Source organism: Otolemur garnettii, unplaced genomic scaffold, assembly GCF_000181295.1.
Source record: "Otolemur garnettii isolate 467f Iridium unplaced genomic scaffold, OtoGar3 scaffold00004, whole genome shotgun sequence".
In the NCBI taxonomy this organism is placed as follows: Eukaryota; Metazoa; Chordata; class Mammalia; order Primates; family Galagidae; genus Otolemur; species Otolemur garnettii.
The window spans coordinates 26,105,683-26,126,615 of NW_003852399.1; the positions used below are offsets into that span (position 1 = coordinate 26,105,683).

General features: G+C 45.9%; 1 protein-coding gene across 1 annotated transcript in view; it reads left to right on the forward strand.

Annotated features, from left to right (window-relative positions):
• Window positions 1–20,933, forward strand: part of SNX31 (sorting nexin 31) — a 56,647-nt gene that overhangs the window by 8,296 nt on the left and 27,418 nt on the right. Inside the window, exons 4-8 of the mRNA XM_003782442.1 lie at window positions 3,238–3,302; window positions 9,152–9,262; window positions 13,804–13,894; window positions 14,787–14,874; window positions 17,815–17,884. Of these exons, the coding sequence (XP_003782490.1) occupies window positions 3,238–3,302; window positions 9,152–9,262; window positions 13,804–13,894; window positions 14,787–14,874; window positions 17,815–17,884 (425 nt within the window). The remainder of the gene's footprint in view (window positions 1–3,237; window positions 3,303–9,151; window positions 9,263–13,803; window positions 13,895–14,786; window positions 14,875–17,814; window positions 17,885–20,933) is intronic.

Here is a 20,933-nt window from a genome sequence, read left to right on the forward strand (position 1 = left end):
GAAATGCTATCTGGATCAAGAATAAACACAGGGGTTGGCTGCATTGTTTGTAGGAACGGCCCTGGGAGCTATCAGAGATCTTTATTAGCAGGGCCAGAGATGGGACATCCGTCTCGGTGCTTTCAGGAAGCCAGGCTGGGGCACCAAGGATGCGCAGCAGCCTGCTATGGTCCCCCCCAGGCTTACAGTGCAACAGCCTCACCTATTGCCTGGGTCTGAAAACACTGTCACAGCAAAATTATGGTTGGCCACATTCAGCTCTCAGAGAAAAGAGGGTGTTGAAGGAAAATAGCAAAACTGACAATTAAACACGTAATTTTTTTAAAATTGGAAAAGTCTAAACACATATTTTAAAAAATATAAATCATATGTCAGAATATACAATGAAAAGTAGTTTCCCTTCCACTCTGGGCCCCAGGTGGCTTGTGTGTTCCCCAGAGATGATCCATGCACACGGGTATGTAGGAGGCTCCCTTTCTGTTCAACACACCTTGAAGTGTACATATTTTTCTATACCCGATTTTTAAAAAACTTTTTATTCTGGAAGTTTGATTTGTACAAAAGTTTCAAACATTATGAAAAGAATATTTGTATGCTCTTCACTCATGTTTCCCGAATGTTAACATTTTACATCTGCACTCCCATTCTCTCTCTCGTGTGTATATATATTATAACAATATATATAATTTTATGGAAACACCTCAGTATTATGAGCCTAGGCCATTTTATCCTTAAATATTTCTCTGTGTATTTCCTAAGATTCGGGACACTCTCTTATATAACCATAATGTAGTTATCAAAATCAGGAAGTCAAAATGTTATCTAGAGCCCGTATTTAAACTTTGCCAACTATCACACTAATGTCCTTCATAGCTAAAGAAAAAGGTTTTTCTGGCTCAGCGCCCATAGCTCAGTGGTTAGGGTGCCGGCCACATACCCCAGAGCTGGCTGGTTTGAATCCTGCCTGGGCCTGCTAAACAACAATGACAACTACAACAACAAGAAAAAAGCACTGTAGCAGGTGCCTGTAGTCCCAGCTACTTGGGAGGCTGAGGCAAGAGAATCACTTAAGCCCAAGAGTTGGAGGTTGCTGTGAGCTGTGACAGCACAGCACTCTACTGAGGTGGACGTAGTGAGACTCTGTCTCAAAAAAAAAAAGTTTTCAGCAATTGACTCAGCAATAAACTTCTCCAAGAAAAAGAGTTCAGAGTCAAAGTATGTTGACTTTTTCCCTTTTAAAATATATATCTTAGAGCTCATTCTACGTCAATGACTATAGATTTATCTCATTTTTTATAGCTGTATTTTTTTAAGCACAGTAGGTGAAAATTCTAGAAACCATCTATTTCCCATTTGTTTCTGTTTTGCTCTTTTTAGACCTGTTGAATAAGCTTGTTCAATGCATTGTCTTTTAAATTTTCATTCTCTCTTGGTTTGGTTTTTCATGTCTTAGCAAAATACTCCTTTAAGACCTGACCTTTTTAACAAGTGATCACAGAGCTTAAGGGATCACTTTTCCAGGCCTGGTCCTTTTTTTTTTTTTTATAAAGACAGAGTTTTACTTTGTTGCCCTCGGTAGAGTGCCCTGGCATCACAGCTTACAGCAACCTCTACCTCTTAGGCTTAGGCCATTCTCTTGCCTCAGCCTCCCAAGTAGCTGGAACTACAGGTGCCTGCCATAACGCCTGGCTATTTTTTGTTGCAGTTTGGCCAGGGCCGGGTTTGGCCCAGGTATATGGGCCCAGCACCCTACCCACTGAGCCAAAGGTGCTGCCCCAGGCCTGGTCTTTAACTGTACCATCAGGATGTCTTGTATACCCTCTTTGACAAGGTCAGGCAAGGAGACCCTGTAGCTTAGCATCATGGCTGAGAGCATGGCCCTGGAATCACACCTTGGGTCAAATCCCACTGTTACTCCTCACTGGCCTGTGACCTTGGGCAAGATACTTAACCTGCTCTAAGCCTCGGTTTCTTTCTCTGTAAAATATTTCCCTCAGGTTTGTCATGAAGATTAAATGAGCTAAAATATACAAAGTGCTTATTAGCCCAGTACCTAGAACTTAATAGTCACACAGTAAATACTAGTTGGGTGAGTACTTTCTTCCACAGTTTTCTCCATCCCCAAGAATCCATGCTAATGAATACATAAAGTTAGTTTGCCCTGTGACATATATGGCGGAAAATATAGTGAAGGCTTTCCCTCACCCTGAAATTACCCTGTAGAAAGAGGGTACGCCTTTTAGGAAGAGTTTCTCATGTTGAGATGCTTCCTCTCTTAGTTTATTTTGAAAACACGCCCTTGTTTGGGAAAGGTACAACCCATAAGAAGCCAGACAGTTTTAATGCTGGCGGAAGTTATTTGATGACATCAGTAAGACAGCAACAAAAAAAAAGAAGAAAGCAATGTAACAGTGTAATATATGGTAGGTATGTGAGTTAAGCTGAAGTGGGGGGCGGGGCTTATGGGAGGAGGGGAGAGAGGGGAAGAAGCAGGCTGGGCCCTCATGCAGCTCTCACCTGCTGTGTCTGCCTGTCTGCTCTGGACACCATACCTGGCTATGGGCATCCAGGGCTTTAAAGCTAGGGGTGAAAATGTTTTTGTAAGTATAGAAGAATGAAAGACCTTAAATCTTTCAGCCTTACCATTGCTGGGTTATGTTTTTTGTTTTTTGGTTTTTGGTTTTTATTTTTGGTAATTTCTTTTGTAACTCCCTGTCATTTAATCAATGTTTCTCAGTTGATTTAAAGTTTTCAAATTACCATGCATCTTGCTAAGCGTGGAGTTCAGACACAAGTTTTAAGACCTTTTGCTTCTTTCTTTTTTTTTTTTTTTTTTTTTTTTTTTTTTTAGCCAGGGCTGGGTTTGAACCCCCCACCTCCAGCATATAGGGTCGGCACCCTACTCCTTTGAGCCACAGGTGCTGCCCAAGACCTTTTGCTTCTTCATGTTAACTCCGTTACCCTAGTAAGGCAGCAAAAGGGAGTTGAGCAGTAGGGTGTGCAGGAATAAGGTACGATTCTAGGAACACTGTAATGGGTTGTAATGAGTTCAGTGTTGTCAGGATTGCCAGGAGGAGGCAAGCGTTGTAGATTTTCCTGTATTTGAAAGGTCACAACCTCCCTCATCTCCAGGGAGGCAGGTGTGCATGGGCAAGGCCTGGAGTGATCTCAGGAGGACAGGGCAATTAATAGGCTCCACCCAGCCTGTGCTAACAGCTTGCTGTCCTTGTTTTTCAGTGACCATGGACCCAAACATATTGAGAAGTGATGTCTTCATTGAGTTTTTAAAACTGGTACAGCTGGTAAGCTTCTTTGCTGAGGCCGTAATTCCCCTGCAGGACATGTCTCTTCATTAATCATGTGGGCATGCCCATGCTCAGACGTGTGCCGTGGCCATCAGCCCCACAGAGCCTGGACTCGGAAAACTATTTTCACTTCAAGTAGATGGAAGGGTGGTTCCTATTTTGTTCTTTGGGAAGTAAGAGGTCTGGCATAGAACCGGGGTGAAGGTCCACAAGAAAGGAGAGGAGCCCAGTCCAGGGACAAGGAAAGACTTCAATAGAGGGAAAAAGGAGCATGGGGACTGACCAGGTGTCAGCTCAGCTCCCACAGTTGCAAAGGGCTTTTCTTAGCCTTGTAAGAATAGCTGGAATGGGGCAGTGAGCCCAGAGGACATTCAGGGGCTTTTTAGTGCTGGTCGGGATTATGAATGTATCCTTGGGACCAGGATTTTAGGTAGGATGTTTCCAGGAACTCTGGCCATGAGGCACTCCACTCTGGGGAGAGGATTACTGGTTTCTGACCTGATTTTCTAAAATGGCTGCACTTCTGTCAGTGTTATGAGTATTCCTGTCCTACAGGAGGTTTACTTATTTATTTTTTAATTTCTTTTTAACTCTTTTATTTGGGAGTTGTAGATTCTAGCTGGAAAATGAGGTATGTCACTTGACCATTGGCTTATTTTGTTAACATACCTTTTTCTATATCCTAAGAATCATATGTCTCAAAACTGGCCTTGAAGAAGAGAACCCGAGGATATAGTAAAATAGCTGCAGCTCTTCTCGCTGAGGGCCCCAACAAGTCTGTGATCTTGATTCTGCAGCTGTAATTTCCAAGCGTGACGTGATGAAGACATCAAAACACTGGGCCTCATGCAGCTAACACTCGTATATTCTCTGCTCCTAACTTAGTTGCAAATGGGTCGTGGAGGAAATTAAGCATGAACAGAATGACATAAGCAACTCCCTTTCATTGATCTGAGTAACCACTGGCCCCTTGACCCCTAGGCTGATGCTTTGCTAAGGGTATCTGTTTAGCACATCACTTAATCTACTCACACATGTGTGTATATGAGAACATGTTTATGCCTGCATGTATGCACTTGACTGAATGGAAAAACTTTGGAGGGACTAGAGTTGTACAATAATTTAACTGGATCCATTGAACTGGATCCTCACAGAGGAGGAGGAAGAAGGATACTTTGATCAGATTTGCAAAGACCAGAACACATTTCATTTAGACAGGGGCCCAAAGCTAGTGATATCTTTACTGGTCTATGCAACTTGAGAATGGCCCTAGAGTCTTCTATTGTGTAGTGGTTCCTATTTTCACATACACTTGGTAGCTTACGTATACATGTGCTTTCTTTTTCTTTGAGAAGTTTATTGCTGAGGTGATGATGGTAGTAAAATTTGAACAGCACTAAAGTGTACACAATGAAAAGTAGCTTTCCTTCCTCATGGTCCCCCTCCTCAAGGACAACTATTGTTTCAGTTTAATATATTCCCTTTCTATACATTTTTGTGTGTGTCAAACATATATACACACACACAGTCCTGTCTCACTTAACACTGAGTCAGTTGAATCTGTCTGTTGTATTTCTGGGTCTTGTTTCTTGTTCCTTTCTTGCTAGGGAGAAAGAGGACTTTCTCACTAACACTGTGCCCTAGGGCACAAGCAGTGCATTGGTCTTGTGGTAAAGCCATGAGCTCGACTTCTAGAGTTTTCTAACTTTACAAAGATCAGAAGCCCTTAAACCGGCCTAGTGGTTAAGAGTTCAGGTTCCAGAGTGATAGGACCTGGATTCCAGTTTTGGCTGGCCCACTTTCGATTACTATGACTTACGGCCATATTCTTAGCCACCTATAAAATGGAGAAACGTGCTCCTGTCTCTTGGGGTTGCTTTGAGGATTAAGCTAAGCAATCCCCGTAAAGCATTTAGCATATCTGGCACCATCTTCATCCATACAAGGGTGCCCTTACGGTTCTCAACCCCAGTCCCTTTTTCTCTTCCCAGCCATGCTAAGAAGTTGCTTTTTGCAAAAATGGAGTGTCCACACATCTCTTCAGCATCCCTTGCCACCAGATGGTGTCAGATGGACCCAGAGTTGTGCTCCCAGAACTGCGGAGCCCTGCAATTGACCACATTGAGGCAGCTCGTGGGCAGCGTGGGCCCCGAGGCACCTTGAGCCCTCCACTTCCCTCACTGGCCACTGTGCTTGGCAGCCCCTCTGAAATCCCAGTGGTTCAGGTTCAGGCCTGTTTCTTCAAAGACAGTTTTCCTTCTAAATGTTGTTTGTTTGCTTCTAGAAGGAGAGCATGACAAAGGTAACTTTCCTCCTAAGGATGTTTATAAAGGACATTGGTGTTATGATTTTGAAAAGGACATTACGTTTCAGTCAGGAAGATGATCCTGTATTCATTGCGCCTGGTCCTTCTTGATCCTGCCACTTAACTGTTCGTACACTCAAAAACTACATATCAAACAGCTGCTGCGAGCCGACACTGCTGGGGAAACAGTGGGAGGGCGCTAAATGACACCCAGTCCACCCACAGAGTTTGCTGTGTTGTCGGGACACGTCAATAAACGTCCTGAACGCCATGCCGTGGGGCCATGTACTGTGATACAGGACCGAGTGCTGAAGTGCAGGATCGCATTCCAGGAGAAGGTTGGGGTTGTGCAGAGATTTCCATCCCTCAGCCGAGCTGCGGCATTAGTGGGCCCCGCCTCCTCCAGTGGCATCACGCCCACTTTATCTCAGTGTGCAGTGCAAATATTGTCATTTTGGTGTGTGACTCTATGGGAAGAGGCCTGGGAGGCAGTGTCACGGGATGAGTGTGTGGCTGGGAGGGGCGATGGGGACGGTGCCTTGGTCTAAGCTGGTGTTTGAAAGGGGGCAGGCAGGCAGGATCATATACTCTAGCTCAGCGGTTTTTAACCTATGGGTCAAGACCCTTTTTTTAACAATGAAAATACATTGCAGCATTAGGAAGGTTGAGAACCACTGCTCTAGCTGGGTTTTTTTTCCCCATTGGGGGAAAATTAAACATAATATCTAGACGTTTGGGAGACTCTGGACTGATACTAGTGAAAGGGAAACAGGAGCCACTTTTTACTGGGGGTGAGTGTCTGCTCCCACTGCCATCGGACTCTTCTCCGCCCCTCTCCAGGGCCGGAGTGATTTACTGGCAGTAAGAAGATATAGGAGATGCAGGAGAGATGTAGATGGCTTGACTTGCAGCCTGACTGCTCCAGCAGGGCTGTTGGGAGGCTGGGACCAGCCAGACCAGGAAGGGAGCCCCAGGAGCAGAGATCGGGCAGTTTCCCCACCTGGCTGTTTTCACTGTGTTGGCTAAGTGCGGAGGCCGCAGTTTCCAAATGGTTCCTCTGCTCCAGGCCTGGCTATCCAGAGAGTCCTAGGGCATCTTCCTGCTTCTGGGAAAGGGCACACTGTATTAAAGACGTGACTCTGTGTGACCTTCCAGGAGCCCTCCTGAGGAAAGCCTTTATCAAAGACAGCCAAAGCCAACATTGGACTGCTGCAAGTGAAGCTGTTGGCACAGACACACTGATCAGTATCTGATCTATCAGTATATTTGTATATAATAAATACATAGCAATTATATTCATAAATGACAGGCTATGTATACATGCTACTCAGGTATGTGGATAGAATATGTTGCTTTTTCAACGAACAGTTTGATTTTGGAAAACAACAACAGTTTGATTTTCTTTTCTAAAGTAGTTAGATTTAGAATCACAGAACCTTACGTGGGGGGAATTAAAATTTAAAGTCAAAGCGTGCCCTGTGATAACAAGGTTGTGGGGGAGAAAGGCCTCTCAGTAATGTAATCACCCTTTTGTGGTGCCTGGGCAAGGTGACTGAGGTGCTGGAGCCCCCGGGGAACCCTACAAAGCCCAAGGCCTGATCTGCTGTGGATGTGGGTGGCCAAGTCTGAGGGAAGGCGTGGCATTGCCTGATGAGGGGATAGGCTCTCACCTAATCAGCTTGCCTGCACCCCAACTTCATGATCTCCAAACAATCAGCTGATTGGTCATTTGGATTTTCCTCCCCCAGCTTGACACCCAAAAGCCGGTGACTTGAGCCAGATGCAAATATTCTAGTCAGTAAAAAGAGACTTCCCCCTCCCCACCGTGTTACTGGTATTCCAGCTTCTACAGCAGTCTCATAACACAGACAATGATTTCACTCCTCTCCCTCTTCCCCGAGGATGTCACCTGACTAGCACCATCCAAATGCCTAGGAAAGAAGTTAATTCTTGGCATCCAGTGGAAGTCTTGGGGCTTCAGGGTTTAATCTCCTCGGGGAACCTGGGATGAGAAAGGCTGTGACCTCAATCAGAGATAAGCCAGTCTGAACTGACAGGATTCTGCCTGGGAGATGCTGAGAACCGTCAGTTCCCAGATGCCACAGCCTGCCCCATGAGGCCCCTTCTGGGCAGCCATTGGCCTCTCTAGGCCACGCCTCCTCTGGGGTGCCTCTCCCTGGGGTAACTGGAGCACTTTCTGGGCCCCAGGCTTCCCTGGATTCTGATGGCCTTACAGTGTCTCTAGCCTGTCAACATTCCAGAGGATTTCATCCTGAGAAGTTTGCAGGTCCCCATATTTGTCACTGCTTCTAGCACCTGTCCTTCAGGGCTGTGTGGAGCTGGGGAGTTGGGCCCTCAGCGGGACACTCACTGTTAGATGGGCACTTGGTTTCCCCATGTTGGCCACATAGGTTGTGAGGTTAGACTTCTGCTGTAATAAAATCATACATTACTGCATATCGTGGTGTGGTGTGATAAAAAAACACACTTGATCTCTGTCCCCAGTCCCTGGCACAGGACTCCTAAAACCTGGGGATTTCCTTAGTGATAGGAGTATCTTTTCTTAGTTGTATAAGTGCCTTTCAACCTTCCAGAGTTTATACTGAGTTGATTTTTGGCTGGGCTCCTACTTAGCTTCAGGACTGGGACTGGTCTGCTGAACACATCGAGAGGGCTGGAACTTTTAGTCTCATCCTCACTCTTGACCTGGGGAAGGGAGAAGGGCTGGAGATCGAGTTCCATCACCAATGCCAGTGCTGTAATCAGTCATGCCCCCATAAGGGAACCTCCACAAGACCCCCTCAGTGGCGCAGTTTGGAGAGCCCTGGCTAGTGAACAAGTGGGCGCTCCACGCCCCTGTGCACTGAGCATTTCTTCCGTTTGGCTATTCCTGAGGTGCGTTCGTTGTAATAAGCCAGTAAGTAAACCGTTTCCCTGAGTTCTGAGTCAGTCTAGCAAATTACCAAACCCGAGAAGGGGTCATGGGAATGCCTGCATTTGTGGTCAGTTGGCTAGAAGTGTGGGTAACCCAGGCACCCCATTTGTAGCTGGCATCTGAATGGGGGTGGCTTTGTAGAACTGAGTCCTTTAACTTGTGGGATCAGATGCTAACTTGGGGTAAATCATGTCAGAATTAAATTGAATTGTTGGACACCTGCCCAAGAATTGGAGAATTAGGAGCCACAAGGAAAAGAATGTTTAGTGTCAGAAAGAATCTAAGATGTAGACTTTTAGGGATTCTTCAATATTCAAAAATGGGAGAGTTAATTCTGAAATTGTTAACTGTGTGGATGATTTTATCAAAAACTTTTGCTCCATAATGAATATTCTGGAAATAATTCAAGCTTCATGTCATTGCTTTGCCTTGGCCCCTCTCACCCCACTCTGCCCCACCCCCAAGCTTCCCCCCTCCCCTGTCTGTACCTGGGTCTTGTGCACTTCAGGTGCCTGGAGAAAGGATGCAGCCGGCTATCCACTTGGGGCGGCATGAGCAGCTTTGACGGATGCTTGGAAGCTGACTTTGCTTTCCCTTTGCTTACAGAACACATTTAACATCACTGCCAAGAAAGCATCTCTGGATGTACTTCTGCCCAATGAAAGGAGTATTAAAGTGGAAATTCTAACATCGGACACTGCTGAAAGAGTCCTAGAGGTAAGCTTTGCCTAAACTCCAGCTCCAGAACTGAATTTGGGAGTAATTTTGTTTGTAAAGCAGGGCTTAACAAATGGTTACCTTCCAGAAGCTTCCTGCCTATTTCACTCTGTGGGCGACTTGTCTTCAGAGGTTCATCCCTCGGAGACCTTCCAAGGTACCTGAGATCCAGCCGGTCCACCAGTGGCTCTCTGATGTCACTCTCCCTGTGGGCACCAATTTCCCAGAGATCTCCTAGGTCCCTCCTAGAGCTGCTGTCACTTCCCTGGAAATGTGCACACTGCTTTATTATGGGATGCCCCCAGGAGTGGGAGCAGGAAGTGGGACGAGCCTGGCTGAGTGTGAAACAGGCCATTGGGCTGGTGACAGTTCCTGGCAGAGGGTGACAGGGAATTTCTTTTCTTTTCTTTCTTTCTTTCTTTCTTTATTTTTTTGAGACAGAGTCTCACTATGTTGCCCTCAGTAGAGTGCCATAGCATCACAGTCATAGCAAGCTTCAGCTCTTGGGCTTAAGTGATTCTCTTGCCTTAGCCTCCCAAGTAGCTGGGACTACAGACACCAGCCACAAGGCCCGGCTATTTTTATTGTTGTTGCTGTTGCTGTTGTCATTGTTGTTTAGGAGGCCCAGGCTGAGTTCACACCCTCCAGCCCCCATGTTTGTGGCTGGTGCCCTAACCACTGAGCTATGGGCGCTGAGCTGACAGAGAATTTCTTGAAATCTTCTTTTCCCCCCTAAGAAAAACTCGTGAAATCAATGCCTGGTGGGTCTAATTCTGGGCTCACAGGGCCAGAGCTGAGTTTTAGTCAGCTCTCTGAGGACTGAGGGGCGGGACCCAGAGCTGCCAAGGATGTGCTGCTGTCTCTCACACACATACCGCTCCCAGGGCCAGCTCCCAGGCCCTTCTCCTTTGGAGGATTTTTACTTTTAATCCTCCAGAGAAATATGCAAGAAAGAATAAGAAGTTATAAATAGGAAAAGTTGAAAAGTTTCTAGGACCTTTCAAAGAACAGACAGTTCTTGTGCTAGGCTTGTGGTATCTGACCCCTCTGAGTTGGGAGACCACAGTGTTCCCATCTGGGTGTTCAGCTGCCAGGCCTGCCTTCACCTAAGCATCTGTCTCCTCTTTCTAGGCAAAGTTCAAGCCTGCCCATGCCCTGGCCTCAGTGGAGTGGTTTGTATCTCCAGATTAGGAAACACCCTTTTTCTTCCCCGTCATCATAAATACCCTGCCCCAACTTTCCTCGGCTCTGTATTCTCCACGTGGTTGAACAATATCTGCAGCACCTTGGGTTACTGAGACCACGTGTTAAGAAGTTCTAGGCTCCCCCTCCTCCATCCCCAAGTCCTACCGATTCTGTATACCAGACCTTTCTCCATTCCTTCCTCTCCCTCTCTGGGTCCCGACCTCAGCTCCATCCCTCAGCATTTTTTACCTGTATTTCTGTAGCTGCCCATCAGCTAGTCTCTTTGCTTTCAGTCTTGCCAATCTCTTCCACAGATTTCCAGAATAATTTTTCTAAAAAAGTATCAAAAACCCTTGATGCTCCATGGAGTTTGCACTCAAAATAAAAAGCACAAAAACACAGTTCCCTAGATTGCCTAGGGCCTGCAAAGTGGGGGACAGTCACAGAAATGAAGCAAGAGGAGGGTGAGCTTCCCAAACCCAGATGCATCTGGGCCCAGGCAGGTCGCTCAGCGGTGCTGCTGCAGGAGGGAAGGTAATTTGGAAAAGGCTGGGACTCTGCAGACCTGGGAGCACCTGTCCTGCCTACAGGCATCTTTGTTGACTTGTTTGCACCCTGGGCTCACTGGCCAAACTAGCCATGCCTGTGGGGGAAGGTAGTGGTGGTGTTAGTTTGAGGTCCTATCTTCTGGGTTTAGGATGAACCTTGGATTCAGATAACAAATGTGCACCCCAAAGTGATGTTTCAGTCAATTCTGGATGGTGATCCCATGATATTATAGTATAACATTTTTCTTATACCTTTTCTATATTTAGATACACAAACACTCACCATTGTGTTATGGTGGCCTGCATTAGTCAGCACAGTAACGTGCTGTGTTGTGGCCTAGGAGCAATAGGCCCTACCATACAGCCTGGGTGTGTAGTAGGCTAGACCATCCAGGCTTCTGTCAGTTTACTCCGTGATGTTCACACGATGACATGGCCGAGCGACGCATTTCCCAGACCCTATCCGTGTAGTTAAGTGATGCAGGACTGTGTTGTGCTGCCCCATAGTGGCTGTGTGAGTTTGGGGAAGTTACACTACCTAAAGACAATGTCTGAGTAATCATTGAAATGGTTCATGTTCTCTAAATGTGGTTATTGATCATTATGGTGGTGGTGTTGGTATCAGAGGGAACACTGAACAAGTACCGAGAGGAGCAGTCCCTCCGGGGTTCCACGGCACCACCTGTTCTGTCCATTTCCCTTGAAACTAAAAGCTCGCATTTGCTGGGGCACACTTGTGGTCTTAGAGAAAAGGAGCTTTCCTTCTTTTAATTGCATTGGCTTGTGAGAAACTCAAGCCTGAGATCAGGTAAGTTTAACTGGAGGTCCTACCCTGGAAGTGGTCGTTCCCATAGCAGGTAAAGGGAGCCCTTGGCCAGTTACAGATGTGAAGTCCCTTCCCGGGGCTGGCAAATTCTCTGGCTTACATGAAACCATCATTTACATTTTGTAAGTAAAAGTCATCTTCGGCGTCTTCAGCGCACCAGCTGCCATTCCCACCTTGTCCCTCGGGTTTGCCTCAGCCCATCTGGACTTTTCCTTTCCTGTGGGCTCACCAGGGAGGGCAGCAGGCTACGCCCTGCGGAGGCTCCGAGTTCCTGCGGGTGCTCGTGTTCCCGAGTTTCCATTACCCTTAACATTTGTGAAGAGAGAAAATCTTATCGTCTCTTTTGCTGATGCTCACTGCTTGCAAAAGAAAGTTTTATATTTACATCTGTATAAATTCTAAAAAGCTTCTCTGTTCTTTTTTTTTTTTTTGATCCCACTCTTTTTTATCTGCTGCTTTGGTACATTTTTCACCAAATGGATGAAAAAAGAGAGAGATAGGATCGGAGTGGTCAGGATCAGATTAACTGCAGGAAAGAAGTCTTTCCCACACAGTACCTACCACACAGTCACCCCCACACGAGGAAGAGCCCTGTGTTTTGCTCCTGGGTGTGTGTGGGGAAAGCATGACAGAAGGAGAATGGGAATCTGTCGTCGAGTGACAGTTGTGAAACTATTCCTGAGCTTTTCTTTATTTTCAAAGCCATGGCAGAGAACACCCACTCATCCCAGCCACCTCGGCAGACTGCCTGCTGGGTAATTTGCAGATCTCTGACAAGAAAAGTGCCCCTTTGAGCCTAGTATTTGTACAGCTGCCACCCAGAGAGCTGAGAGCCGTGGTTAGAGCGAGCATCGCTCCTGTGCAGTGCTGGGGAGGTGAACCCGGGGGTGGTACAGAGATGGCTCAGCAAGCTAGACTAGGAGAGCAGGGAAAATATGAGAGCCCAGTCTTCAAGAGGGACCAGGCTCGGGGAGGGGGCGCTGAGACAGTCTGTGGTAGTGTGGAAGATCCTCTGACAGCCTGAAGACCAGCTGGTAGAAGTGAAACCATCGGTGTCAAAGTGAAAGCCGTTTGATGTAAAGGTCAAAGAGGAAAGTGAAATGAAGCAGCTGGTACCTGGCACCTGAGGTTTCCACGGAGCCAATGTTATAGTAAATTACCCTTGACCATCACAGGAGGCACCAGGAGAAGCAGGCCTGGAGTGATGAAGGGAGACAGTAGCAGGTGCACATTGGTGTGCCACCAGGGCAGCGGGGAGTGGCCCTTTCCTGAATGTCTGGTAATCCAGCCCCCAGGGGGGTAAGTTAGTGTGCACCCTCCATGGGCAGATATTACAGATGGGCCAGGTGTCGTGGCTCACGCCTGTAATCCTAGCACCCTGGGAGGCCGAGGCGGGTGGATTGCCCTGAGCTCAGAGTTTCGAGACTAGCATGAACCAGAGTGAGACCCTGTCTCTACCAAAAATTGCCAGGCATTCTGGCAGGCGCCTGTAATCCCAGCTACTTGGGAGGCTGAGGTTAGAGAATCACTTAAACCCAAGGACCCAGGGGTTGTTGGAGGTTGCTGTGAGCTATGATTTTACAGTACTCTACTCTACTGAGGGTCATAAAGTGAGACTCTGTCTCCATTAAAAAAAAAAAAAAAGGACAGATGTTCCTGGGGCGTGGCTGCTGACGGCTGCTGCCTTCCACAGGACAATAAAGACCAAAATAACTCAGGAGATGTGTCCGTATCTGAGATGGGACAGCCTCTGTCCATTGTGGTGGGACTGATTTTTATTTTCCTTGCTCTAATTTTTTATATTTCTAGATGTTCTAAAGTATGTACTATTTTTAGATTCCAAAAGGCTTTCTTTGAATGTCTGCTTACCCACGAGGGCACTTTTTACTGATGTGTGCAGGCAATTTCCAGTTCTGCATGTCAGTTAGGAAGCACAGTGGCTACTCCTAACCTTCCCCCTTTTTGCTTGTCTTTGGTTCAAGGTGGTGTCACACAAAATTGAACTGTGTCGGGAGCTCTGGGACTACTTCGGCCTCTTTCTCTTTCGGTTTTGCAAGGAAGGCAAGCTCTCTGGTAAGAATGCCAGAAGAAATGAGGGCAGCCAGGAGACACCTGTGCAGGGGGACAGCCCAGGAGATGGGGGAGTCACAGCAGGGGCCAGTTGCCCCCCAGGGGATAATTTCTGCTTCTGTTCTTGGCCTCTGCGCCAAAGGCTTGAGGGGTGGAAGGTTGCATTTTTGTTCAGGGAGAGCTGTGACCGAGCAGCTCCAGCAAGTCCTCAGGCCATCCCAGCAAGCGTACTTCCTCTGTGCACCCCTAGTCCCAATTCTGGTGTCCTTCTCAGTCCGTGTCACACCCTCCTGGGGATGGAGTGCTAGTCTCCAGGTGTCAGGACCTCTTACTCCAGCATGATTCCTGTTAAGGAATATTTGATATACAATAGGTGATAGAAATAAGTTCTTAGATTCTTATTTTAAGTTTCATGAAATAGTATAAGAAGATAGTCCAATTCACATCAATTTGCTTTTCTCTACAGTGTGTTTCTAGATGTTGCAAGTGTTTTTCTAGTCCTCTAGTGGTATCAGCAATATCAAAGTAGTTTACATGTATCCTCCAGAAGCTGTGGGGTGGAGGTTTTGAGTCGCAACTTCAAGGGTCCAGGTGGTGGCGTGGCCCCAGGCGCTGAGGTGTGCTGATGAAGGTGCTGGGTGTCTCTGGACCTGTTTTTTTATCTATAGCACAGTGTGAAATATCCCCTACTCGAGGAGCAGGTATTTTATGAATATCAAAAATTTTTATTCTTTGAATGAACGTCAGAAAGTTAAAAATTATATGCAAATGCAAGAGAATATTCTTATTGTGATTTTATTATTTCTAGTAATGTTTTCTCTCTCATTTGAAAGCTGCTGTATGTGAACTCTTTGTGCTGTTTCAGCCAGTAAGACTGCCTTTCTCCCTTCTCTAGTGGTGAAAAAATTGGCGGACTTTGAACTCCCTTATGTTAGTCTTCGAAGTTCTGAAGTGGAAAACTGTAGAGTTGGACTCCGGAATTGGTAAGCACTTGAGTACAGAAGGCCTTTGGGGACATCTCACCTCGTCCCGCTCTGGCCTGACAGCTGGAGACCAGAGACTGGGGAAAGTCATAGGAAGAGCAGTGAAGCCGAGAGAAGGTAGCGTGAACCAGAGTGCTTGTCCTACAGAACAGGACGTTGAGGATGACTTTCACCAGTCTCAGCTGGGCACTCGGGGGTATCAAATGAGGAAGGTGGCCATCTATTCAACACCTCTACTGAGGGGCAGTCAAGAAGGGAAGGCTTGAAAAACAGGGGCAGGCCAGGGAGGCTCGAAGTAGTTAATGGAGATAAATTTTTGGCCATTGGTTTGCTTTGGAAAGGATTACTAACCATATTAACAGAAGGAGTTTGTTGATTATCACAAGATCTGATTCCTCTGTTGAAGTGTGGTATTCTCTGAAAGTAATGGGTGGACTCAGCCGATTTGCTGTGACTTTGAACTCTAAGTATTGGGCTTATGCTCCTAACGGACAACATTGCATACCAGGCCACCTATATTCCTAGATTGATAGGGCACAAGTGTCCCTCTGCAGAAAATACTATCATTTCCCCAGAAATATGGGGTCCTGTGGAGAACAAGCAAATAGAAAATAGCAGTAGGAAGCAGGATACTGCCCCACCCCATTCCTATAAACTTTAGTTCCCACGATTTATTGCCATGGTTATATTAGATGCGCTTAGGTTCACCCCCACCCACAGATGCTTTCAAAAAAGGCATTTTGAAATTTAGGAATAGTAGTTAGCTTGGCCTCACTAGAGCCCCAGTTTGTGGCTTTGAATTTTGGAAGGAAGATCTCAGCAAAGCTAGAAGTTCATATAATATTCTTCAGAAGTACTCTGAGAAATGGTCAAAATCTTGTGCCATAGCACCCTAAGAAAGACAGAAGGATTCAGTTCCATTTACATGTATAGAGAATAGCTGTTCTGGAAGCTGCTTACACTGAGGTGATGGCTGAGCATGGTTGTTCCTGGGACCAGAATATGTGAACCTAAGTCCCAGCTCTCTCAGGTTTTAGCTATATTACCTTAGCCTAAAGGCCTCAGTTCCTTTATCTGTAAAATGGGAATAATAGTGCCTACATCATAGGATTATTATGAGGGTTAAATAAAGTAATCTCATATGCTCAGTAAGTTTTGGTTATGTTTGTTACTGTTATATTGATGATAATGATCAGAGTAAGCAAAGAAAGACAAAATCCCTGGGGCTTAGATTTTCTTGTTGTTTTTGCTCATGAGCTGTCCTGAAAACTTGAGATCAAAGGAGCAATGAGGATTCTCTTCCTTACCTTGCAGCTTGAATTAGGCTTTCCCTTTGTCTTCACTTAATAGGTAAATTCCAGAATAAGTACAAGATAAAACATCTACCCAATCATAGGCCAGCATCTAGGATCCAGTAGATCATCTTTGCTTGTGGGAACTTGTGTGTTAGAGCTGGGGACCAGGACCTATGAGGGGAGAGCCTGGTGGAGGACCCCAGGTGCCTCACCCTCTTTCCAGAGGGGGCCTTGTTAGGCTAGCACAAGGGGCAAGTCTAAAAGCTGTATATTCATAACAAGTGAGGCCTCGCAGTAAGGTCTAGTTGGAGATTCAAGAATTTTTCTTTGAGGATTCTCTAGGTCCTCTCTCCAGGGTGATGTGGTTACTTCCAGACCAGAGGGTGCCTTCCCTGGCCTCTCAGAGCCCCAGTCTGGGATGGGTCAGGGTGTCTTCTAACTCTCTGTTGCAATGGTTGCTATTCTCTGCACACAGGGGCCTCTGGGATGTGCGAGGATGTACCTAAATAGAGTGTGAAATGTGCAACCCTGATTTTCCCGGTCTAAGCCCACCCATCGGCCAATTCACCCTGCGATTCTGTATGTAGAGGCTCTACCTTACCTGCTGGTTCACTCTAGATCAGCCATAGTGCCTTGACAGTTCCTGTCCTTTCTTAACATGCTACCCTGCTTATGCGGTAACTAGTTTCAGTTCATCCTCGTGATTCTGGATCTAATGGACTGACATGGAGCCTTTGCTATTTGCAAATTATTCTCAAGTCATGGTGCAGAGAGACAACTCTGGATAGGACCCAGCCCCTGCTCTCAGGGTTCTTCACATATGGTGTTAAGAAAACTTGATCGGAGCAGTGGTCAGGATGAAGACAAGGGTCTGAGGAAGTCCAGAGGATGGTGGCTAACACAGCTTTGGGGATCAGGGACCAGTGGTGAGGATGCTGCTGAGGCTTGCAGAGCAAGGCGGATCAGTCAGGGAAGGAGGTTGGTGTAGGAAGTGGTCTCCCAGGCAGGGAGAGAGGAGAGAAAGCAGGGTTAGAATGTACTGCTGGGCTGGGGATGGTAGGAGAGGGATTTGGAAATTAGAGTAGGAATGGTCCACCGAGGGCCTGGGAAGCAAGTAGGGTTGATGATCTAACTCCCAGGGCTAGGAGAGTCTCCAGGGGTACGCAGGGAGGAGCACTCAGGTTAGGATGTGAAGAGTGAGGTGAGGGCACCCAAATGAAGCAGAAAGCCTATGGAGAAGGTTACTAGAGCAGCTCAGGCTGTGAGGGTGGCCTGGGTACAGGGTGATGGCTATGGGGGTGGGTCTGTATAGGGAAGATGACTCTGCCAGGCCCTGAGGGGAGGGGAAAGGCAATCCAGGACTTGACGTCCAAGAGGGAGGCTGAGTGTGAACAGGGATATGGACTGTTCCCACTAGAACTTGTCTTTTTGTTTACATCTTTATTCTCAGAGCCCACCAGGCAAAAGCTTATAGAATAAAGAAATTAGGAAAGAAAAGAGGTGGGGGGTACCACAGAGATGGTAAACAAGTATAGATAGGGGTGTGGCTTTGTTAGTAAAGGGGCCCCTGCTTCATAGGGCACTCACTCCCGGGCGTGCCATTTCCACGGCATGTGACTTACACTAATGCTCCTGAATGATGCAGGTATCTGGATCCAGCCCTCGACTCCATGCTGATGGGCTGCAGAGCGGCCATAGATTTGCTCTATATGCAGGTGAGTGTTGCCAAGGATCCTCAGAAGACCATGTGTTACAGGCTATTTGGTTTGGAATCATTAAAAAAAATGTGGTAGGTAACAATTCTATATTCATACCTAGAATAGGCAAATTCATATCAACAGAAAGTACAACAGAAGTTACCAAGGGCTACGGTGAGGCGGGAAGAAGTTATTATTTAGAAGTTATTATTTAGATACAAGTTTTTGTTGGGTGCTGATGAAAAATTTTTAGGTATAGATAGTGGTGACAGTCACTCACCACTGTGAATGTACACACATATAATGCCACTGACCTGGTCACTTAGGAAGGATTAAAATGATCGATGTTGTGTTGTACATATTTTATTATGATTTAAAAAACAAAAGAAGAGCAGTTTAGAAAGAGGAATAAAAAGAATTCTACCTCTATTTTAAATTGCTCTCTGCATTTGCAACCTTCTGCATCTACAGAGAGTGCCAAAAAATGTATGCACATTTTTAAAAAGGAACAAACAATATTAAAATTGTAATCCTCAAGTCACATTTGACTTCTGCAATTACAAGACATACGAGATACACTATACCAGATAGCAAACATTACTGATATATATTGAGTATTTTAATTTTAATGTAGTCTGTTCTTTTCTTAAAATGTATATACTTTTTTGGCACCCTCTTTATTACTTAGGCTAATTTGATGAGCCTCGAAAGAATACCTCATAATTTAAAGTCACACATGACCCCGACTTTCACTCTAACATAGCCCTCTTTTCCCTGAGCCAACAAGCAGCCTTACCTGCGCTGAGGGCTGACTTCATGCCCACGTAACCCATGCAGTTCTATAAGGCCCTTGCTTGTTTGATGATCTGCTGTTGAAATCCTTAATTATTTTTGAACCAAGAACTTGCATGTTCATTCTTCACAGATAGGTCCTGCACATTATATAGTGGGTCCTGCCTATCCCTGCCCCTTAGCCTCCAATAAAATAAATTTAGAGCTTGGCCTCTGTTCCCTTCCCCTGCCTGGTGTGGCGGAGGTTCTGCCAAGTAGTGACTTGATGCACCCACCACATTACCCAGCCTCAGTGCTCTGCCAGCCACTTCCAAGCGTGCACGCTCACCAGCTCACCACACCAACATCCTCAGGGACCTGACGCTGCCCAGGCCTGGCTGGACCATTTTGGGGGGGAGACTTGGAAACTTCTTTCAGGGAGTCTCCCGAGAATATCCTATAGTCTGTTCTCAAGCAACCGGCAGGGTGATGGTCACACGCCTGCCAGGGCTGCCTCCAACTCAGGAGGTAGAATTTTGGAAAGAGGAGAGAGGTTATGGTCCAGTCATTACTTTTAATGAACTTTTCAAGGAGACTAGGAAAGAAGAAAACCTACTGTATAACTTTGGGCACAACCAAAAGGTCAGTGGGCCTGTAATCCCAGCCCTCTGGAAGGCCGAGGCAGGTGGATTGTCTGAGTTCAGGAGTTCAAGACCAGCCTGAGCTAGAGCGAGACCCCATCTCTAAAAATAGCTGGGGTTGTGGCAGGTACCTATAGTCCCAGCTACTCAGGAAGCTGAGGCAAGATGATCACTTGATCCCAGGAGTTGAGGTTGCTGGGAGCTATGATACCAGAGCACTCTACTGAGGGGAGCAAAGTAAAACTTTGTCTTAAAAAAAAAAAAAAAAAGGCCAGTGGGTAGATTTTGATGCTTTGGCTTAGGAGGGCATAGGAAAGAATCTCAATGTGTAATCCCTTAGGTGACTTTCTAAGAGATCAAGACCACAAAGTTTTTCTAAATCCTAAAGAAGCAAATCAAAGCATCATTTATTAAATGTTTAATATTCACTATTATATTTGTATGGCCAGAATATAGCTTGAGTTCACTTCATATTATACTTCCATCCACATATAATCGTATCTAGTATACTTATACCCACGTTGTATGAGTTGGAGCTGAATTTACCATTTTAAGTGTTCATTACAGCTCACAGCCATTGTATCCTTGCCATTATGATACATTGTATCTGGTTTTTATGATGTCAAGTCCTTAGTAGAGAACATATCACCTAATTCTAGTATCCTTCCTATGGGAACTACAGTTGTGATGGCCCAGCTTCCAGTTCCCACTGTGGTGAGAGGTTGGAACTGTCAGCCCCATGCTATGATTTCTTAATCTGTCTTCATTAAGGAGTTGTAAACCGGGGAGATATAGATGATGGTATTTCCTCTGCTCGCAGCTGGCAGAAAGGTGGCTTCATAGAAAGCTCACTGAACTGCAGTTTGAGAAGTGAAGTCTGTCCCTTGCTCTGCCCCAGCCCTCTCTCTCTGCAGTCCTGGGCCAGCCACTTCACCCTTCTTAACCACAATGTCTCCCTGTTCAGTGATGAGGGTGAGCTAATAGTGTCTAAGGGCTCTCCCAGCTTTAATAGACTGTTATATTCAAATCTTGGCTTTTTGCATGGCAAAATCTTCAAAATATTATAGTTGCTCTCATAATACTCTTACCACCACTACCATCATCATCATCATCATTGCTATCATCCCCTGAGTCTGAGTGGAGGTTCTGAGAAGTCAAAAGGCAGCAGCAGGGCTGTCTGGACCACAGTGGCTGCCCTTGGGCCTTTGGGAAGCCACCCTTGGCTCTTCTCAAAGAAAATACCTTCCTCCCTCCCTATTCCCATAGTATTTTGTTTATATCCTCTGTTCTAGCACTTCTCACCATTCACTACATTTCTCCCTAACCAGACTCTGAATGGCCAAGGACAGAGACTGTTTCCTTCCCCTGTGTCCTGGGTGTCTCAGATACGTGGATGACCAAGAAGCAGTCATCCTTTAAAAAAGTTAACTCACAAAGCTCTTATGAGATCTGATACATAGCAAAAAATGGAGTCATTATAATCAACTATTAAAAGATACTCTGTTATTTGAGTAAACACCTTCACCGTAAACACTTTAAAAAAATTCAAAATGTCATATTTAAAAGCATACTTCTAAGTCAGAGCCACTACTTTAGTGTAAGACTGAAGATAATTTTTACTTCACATTGAATATAGTCAGGCACCCAAGAAGTCT